General features: G+C 39.4%; 1 protein-coding gene across 1 annotated transcript; it reads left to right on the top strand.

Annotated features, from left to right (window-relative positions):
* Positions 1 to 1,589: 1,589 nt before the first annotated feature.
* On the top strand, positions 1,590 to 5,941 carry LOC131959133 (microfibril-associated glycoprotein 4-like; the record flags this gene model as incomplete). Its single annotated transcript, XM_059324239.1, has 5 exons — positions 1,590 to 1,757; positions 3,413 to 3,451; positions 4,615 to 4,711; positions 4,785 to 4,952; positions 5,498 to 5,941. Coding segments are annotated over 5 exons (726 nt in total), but the record flags the coding sequence as incomplete, so codon positions are not given.
* Between the last annotated feature and the right edge of the window lie 345 nt (positions 5,942 to 6,286).

The raw sequence follows: 6,286 nt of genomic DNA, 5'->3' as shown, positions 1-6,286 counted from the left end.
CTCTCAGATTTAGACCGGACTGAGCAGGTGATCAGAGGGACACTGCCTGTTAAGGAGAACTTTTAATTCCCCAAAAGGCACTTCACTATACCTATAGACAGTTAGTCAATGGGGAAAAAGTCAAGTGGAGCTGGCTGACTTATTCAAGATAATATATGATATATAGATATTTCTAATGATTTTATTTGTTGTTGCACTTTATTGTTGTTCTTGCACTACAATTTATTTTCGCAAATTGCTGTTGCAGTTTTTTTTAAGCCAAAAATAATAAACCAGATGCCACTTTTACTAATATATATATAATATAGGTTTTTTTATGTAATGTTTTACCATTTGGAACGATGTGTAAATCAACCCTAGCTCGCTCTTCTCGTTGAATGAGCTACATTTTGAGATTAAAAACCATATGTGACACCCTGGACATCATTCATTCATTATTATTATTTATTTATGTTATTAACTGGGCCACCCCCATAAATGTGTAAAGACAGGCTGACAATAGGATAATGTAAACAACACTGCCAGAGCCGCAATGAGTTTATAATAGGTGTGTGAGTGATCAACAATAAATATTATTGGCAGAAGTAGAAGGCCCCAAAATGGAATTCTGCTTAGGGCCCTATGGAGGCTTGGGCCGGCTCTGGGCCCACCCCACTGGCTGCAAAAACAGTCCATTTGTAAGTCAATAGGAAAATTATGCTACTTCAGACTGAATTTATTATCTCAGTAAATATGAGTTTGTTGTCTCAAATGATAGGGTAAAGAATAATTTGACAATTTGTGACATTCTGAATTTCTCTTCTGTTTGAAGAGGAACTACAAGAGGTTTTTGGAGTGAAACATAAAAACTGATTAATGATTGACTTTAAAAAGCAATAAACTGATATAATAAACTAATTTCCAAATATTTGTTTTAAACTAAATACACACTTGGAGAGTTCCTTGGAGTCATGTGTGCGTAATAAATGTGTATGTCCAACAGTGGGTGTGACATTGCAGTGTTTTTTTTTCAGATATAAGACGTGAAGTTGTGAGAGTTTGACAGACTGGCAGAGAAGTTTGTTTCCTGCAGGTGAGTTCAGACCAGATACATTAACACACATTAACAACAATGTCATAAATAAGCTATGTGCAACATCATTGTTTTGTTTTACCCAAAAAGACTGGATTGGCTTTTTTAACAGTGCAGTAACTCTCAATCATTTTTAAAAACTGCATGTGAATTGTAAAAAATATGTGATTTGCAACCAATTTATGAACTTATTGGTAATCATGTTAGTTCTTGTAGTTATTTTTCTTGGATGGAGTCTTTAAAGTTATATTAGTGCTCAAGCTTTGTTCCCGTAGATCGTCCGTTGTGAAAAATGCAGTTTAGTGGGTTAGGGTATATAAATTATCATTAATGTAATCTGTTACATGTGAGTTTTCTGACTGAACTATTTTTATTTAATCTGGTTGTATTTTCATAGAACCACACGGATAAACAAAAGCAGATTTTTTTTCAGCAGAAATCTGATGATGAAGGTGAGTTTGTGAGCTAATATTTTGCAGATTTTGCACATTGCCATTAAGCTAAACTGATCTGATCATCTCCTCTGTTCCAGCTGGTCCCAGTCCTCCTCCTCCTGGCTCCACTGTTGACCAGCTGCCAGAAGCAAGTCCTCCCACTGGACTGCAGTGACATCTATGACCATGACCACAGCCGACCTAGTGGCGTGTACACCATCTATCCCATCGGATCCACATCTGCTGTCCAGGTACACTTCATCCTCTCTGGGACGCAGGTCCACCTTTAGATGATAAACGTGTCAAAGTGTTGTAAAGCCTGAAAGGTGCCATACAAATAAATGTACTATTACTATTATTGTTCTTCCTGTTCTTGTTGTTTTTCTTATTACTTTTATTATTGTTCTTGATAACTATCAAGCTGCTAAATAAGTCAAATTAAAAAACTTACTGACAAAAACAAATGTTCGGGTTAATGGTTACAGTCTTCCTTATTAACTGATTTTTTTTCTCACAAGTAATATGTAGTGTTGGGTTATAACCACGTCTTTCCATGTAGAGTGACCTAGATTAGTTAAAAAGTCATTAATTAGCACACAGTATATTTTATTAGGGTCACGGGGCAATCGCACCGAGCACTGGTCCCTACAGCAATAGCCCGAGCACTATAGCACCCCGAGCACTATTGTTATACTGTGGATTTTTTCTTCTTCCTCTTCCGGACACAATTTCGTCTCACTTATATATCAAAACGTGCGGTTTGATCAAATTATATATCAAAACGTGCGATTTGATCAGGATCTGTGTGCTATTACTTTTCTCTACGGAATACAAATTTTTGAGGCCAGAAATTCCAGTCTGTCCACCTCTGGCTGCCCTCGCTGTGGTAGAATATTCTACGGCAGTTAATTCCTTTATGTGATTTTAGTTACACACACACACACACACACACACACAGGTAACTTTATATGATTTTAGTTACACACACACACACACACACACACACACACACAGGTAACTATGTGATTTTAGTTGCGCATGCACGCACACAGGCACGCGCACACTCCTCCAGATACACATGTTTCACACACACACACACACACACACACACACACACACACACACACACACACCACAAACACACCACACACACACACACACACACACACACACACACACACACACTTTGAGGTTAAGGGCATAGGTTGCTGTATAAATAAATACTTGAAAAGGAATGCTTGTTGTAGGTGTGCTCCTTGTATATTATATAGTATCATAACATTACTAGTATTATTTGTTAATTGTTTGAAATCTCTGAAGAATCTCATCATAGTGTACACACACCAGCAGTAGCCCCCGTTCATTCTATTGTACATGCAAATTTTATTTATCGATTTTCTAAAATATAACTTGATTGACTAATAAGTGATGTGCATTGTTTCTGAAAATATGCCTCATGCTACAAAGTCTGTAGAAGAGGGTATTCAACTTTTTTTTTAATAGTCAGGCGTTAGAACAAAAAAATGCAATAAATTGTAAAATGAATCATCACTTGTAAAATCACAATGGCAAAAACTGCAATACATATCGAACCAGCTACCATGATAGTATTAGATCAGGGGAAAAGCATAAAATCCCAGTTCTATCAAAACTGTGCCGTTAAAACCACTGGAAGAGTCTGTACAGACGGACTCTAGACCGTTAAAAAACTGAGATTAAATACTGCCGTTAAAATCATCTGGAGAGTCCGGGGCTGTTGTTTGATATTCGGCTATTAAAGGCATTCTAGGAGGCTTTGAACTGCAGTTTTATTCTCAGTTCTTATTATTCTGGTGCTGGTGATTGACACCAAAATGATGTGATACGTCCTAAGCATGTATTGTAATGACTGTTTGTTTGTGTGTAGGTGTTCTGTGACATGAATTCATTGGGAGGACGGTGGACAGTGAGTATTTGAACTTCATCAGAGGGCTTTTCTGTATGAACACTTCCTGTTGGACCTTCACAATAAACCTGATCTGTCAGATATCTGGTGTGTTGAGCTAGCTGACCCCCTATCCCAGGGGTGTCAAACTCAAATACACAATGGGCCAAAATTTAAAACTTGAATAAAATCGCGGGCCAACATTGAACAAATAAACCTTTTAATATATACCAAACATGTTTTGCTTTAACATTAAATATGGAACCAGCAACGCTTATAACCATACAATATATAACTAAATAGTGCAGACATGCAAAATCAAATTTCAAATAAAAAACACATCAATGTCATTAATTTATTAAATAAGAATTAAATAAAAATCGTATGCCTCTTTTCTAGAAGAAGAAGAAGATTACTTTATTAATCATCTAATGTTGTACTCCTTAGTTATAGCCACGTTGGCTCCACATACAAGGCAAACCGGTGTGTCTTTTACATATGTAAACAGATATTCTGCCTCCCACCAGTCCAAAAAGCTTCTGTTTTCTGCCTTTCTTTTCGCCATTTTTGGGAAGGGGTAGCTCGGAGACAGCTCTAGCTTGAGGTTGCTATGACGACTGTCACAGAGGAGCGCGTTTCTGGGTCCTGTCCTGATTGACGCGCCCAAACAGCAGCAGGGCATTGTGGGATTTGTAGTATTAGTGGTAAATGCGCCATATAATACCAGTGGGTCAGCTTTTATAGTACAATATTAATATAATAATTTGGAGTAAGGCCAAGCGCAAATCGTGGCAGCGGCACCTCGCTGCGGCATCTCTAGTGGCAACCCCGGATGCCGCAGCGAGGTGCCACTAGATGCCACGGCACATGCCGCTGTTTGGGGGAGATGCCACTAGATGCCACGGCACATGCCGCTGTTTGGGGGAGATGCCACGGCACATGCCACTAGATGCAACAGCGGCATGTGCCGTGGCATCTAGTGGCATCTCCCCCAAACAGTGGCATGTGCCGTGGCATCTAGTGGCATGTGCCGTGGCATCTCCCCGCTAGGTGCCGCTGCCACGATTTGCGCTTGGCCTTGCTGATAATTTGGTATTGCCTCGCGGGCCAAATAAAATTACACTGCGGGCCGAATTTGGCCTGCGGTCCAGAGTTTGACACCCCTGCCCTATCCTGTCCCCCAGGTGTTTCAGAGGAGGATGGACGGCTCTGTGAACTTCTACAGGCCCTGGGATCAATACAAGGTCGGCTTTGGTAGCGCTGCTGGAGAGTACTGGCTCGGTGAGGAATCAAACCAAACTAACAGTCAGGACTTCATCAAACTGTTTTTATATATTTGTGTGTTTGTTTTCAGGTCTTGAGGCTCTCTTCCACCTGACTCTGAAGAAAAAGTACGAGCTGCTGGTCGACATGGAGGACTTCAGTGGGAAAAAAGTGTTTGCTAGTTACTCCTCGTTCGCCATCGACTCAGAGTCCAGCGGATACAAACTGCATGTTTCTGGATTCACTGATGGAGGAGCAGGTGAGTCAGTGAAGTTGTTTTGTGTTTTCCGATATTTAGATTCCATAAGAGGAAGGTTTGCACACGCCACTGAGGATTTCTGCACTTCTATTGGATAATTTGGTCAATTAATAATTCACAAATTACAAATCTGATCTCATTTTTTTCAAGCTAAAAAAATATTTTTGAATTAAGCCCAACAGGTGTTTGTATCACAGGAACTCTTTACAAAAAATTACATTCTTTATGATGCCCTAAAATTTATCAATGGATATGAATGTTTCTAAATACAAAAAAAAAGAAAATAATTCAAAAGTCATGTAATGTCAGGTTGCAATGGAAGGAAACTGCTTCATGGCCTTTTTAATTTAAGTTAAAGTGCTTTCCTTTCTTTAGGATAATGGGCTTTCAGAGAAATGGGACTTTTTCTGGACAATTGACACAATATTCAGTCCCTGTCGTAGTGCAGCCTTAACAGCAGTGTTAGTTGTCACAGTTGTAGTGTTAGTAGTAAACCGTAACATCAGCAGTGGTGTTGTCATTACACATTCTTAACATTCTTGTAGGAGACTCCCTTTATTATCACAACGGACAGAAGTTCACCACCCTGGACAAAGACCAGGACAACTTTGACGTCAACTGTGCCAGAAGACACCTGGGGGCTTTCTGGTACAACGGCTGCCAGAAAGCAAACCCCAACGGCGTTTATCGCTGGGGGGTCGATGACGTTCTCTTTGCTGTCGGAGTGGAGTGGGAACTGTGGAAGAATAAGAACTACTCCATGAAGACCTTCAGCATGAAGATCCGTCCTGTGAATTAATCCTCGGGGACCAATGAGCAGCAGAATATCAGCTGATGAATTCTTATGATTTCTTTCTCTTTCCCTCATTAAACATTTCATTTGAAGCAAAAGAAAACCATCTGATGTTTGTACTTCCTAGCCTTGTTTAGACCGCAAGCCCAAATTTATTGTCATATTAATTTTTGGGTTGATACCATTTGGTACACAGATTTGGTGCCAAATTTGACCATTTTTAGGCAACCGAAAATGGATAAAAATGGTCAAAAATCTAACCAGAATCCCACATTAAGACACCAAGACCTTGAGGAACACCAGAGAAAAATCCATGCTGTGATTTTGGTTTAAAAAAACTTGACATTTTGTATTTTTCAGCAATTGTATGGCGAGCACTTGTGTTGCCTCCTGAGAAACCCCCTGATTGTCAATAGACTGTGGAAAACCATTTATCCTCTGAATGCTCTACAGTGTGAAAAAAACAGTAAAAAGTATAGCAGCAAAAGTTGGCAAACACTTACTTCAAATAAACAACAGTAAACAACCATAAATTATTTTC

This window comes from Centropristis striata, chromosome 21, assembly GCF_030273125.1.
Source record: "Centropristis striata isolate RG_2023a ecotype Rhode Island chromosome 21, C.striata_1.0, whole genome shotgun sequence".
Lineage (NCBI taxonomy): Eukaryota > Metazoa > Chordata > Actinopteri > Perciformes > Serranidae > Centropristis > Centropristis striata.
Note: the sequence above shows the minus strand (reverse complement) of the source record. Positions and strands in the feature narration are given on the sequence as shown.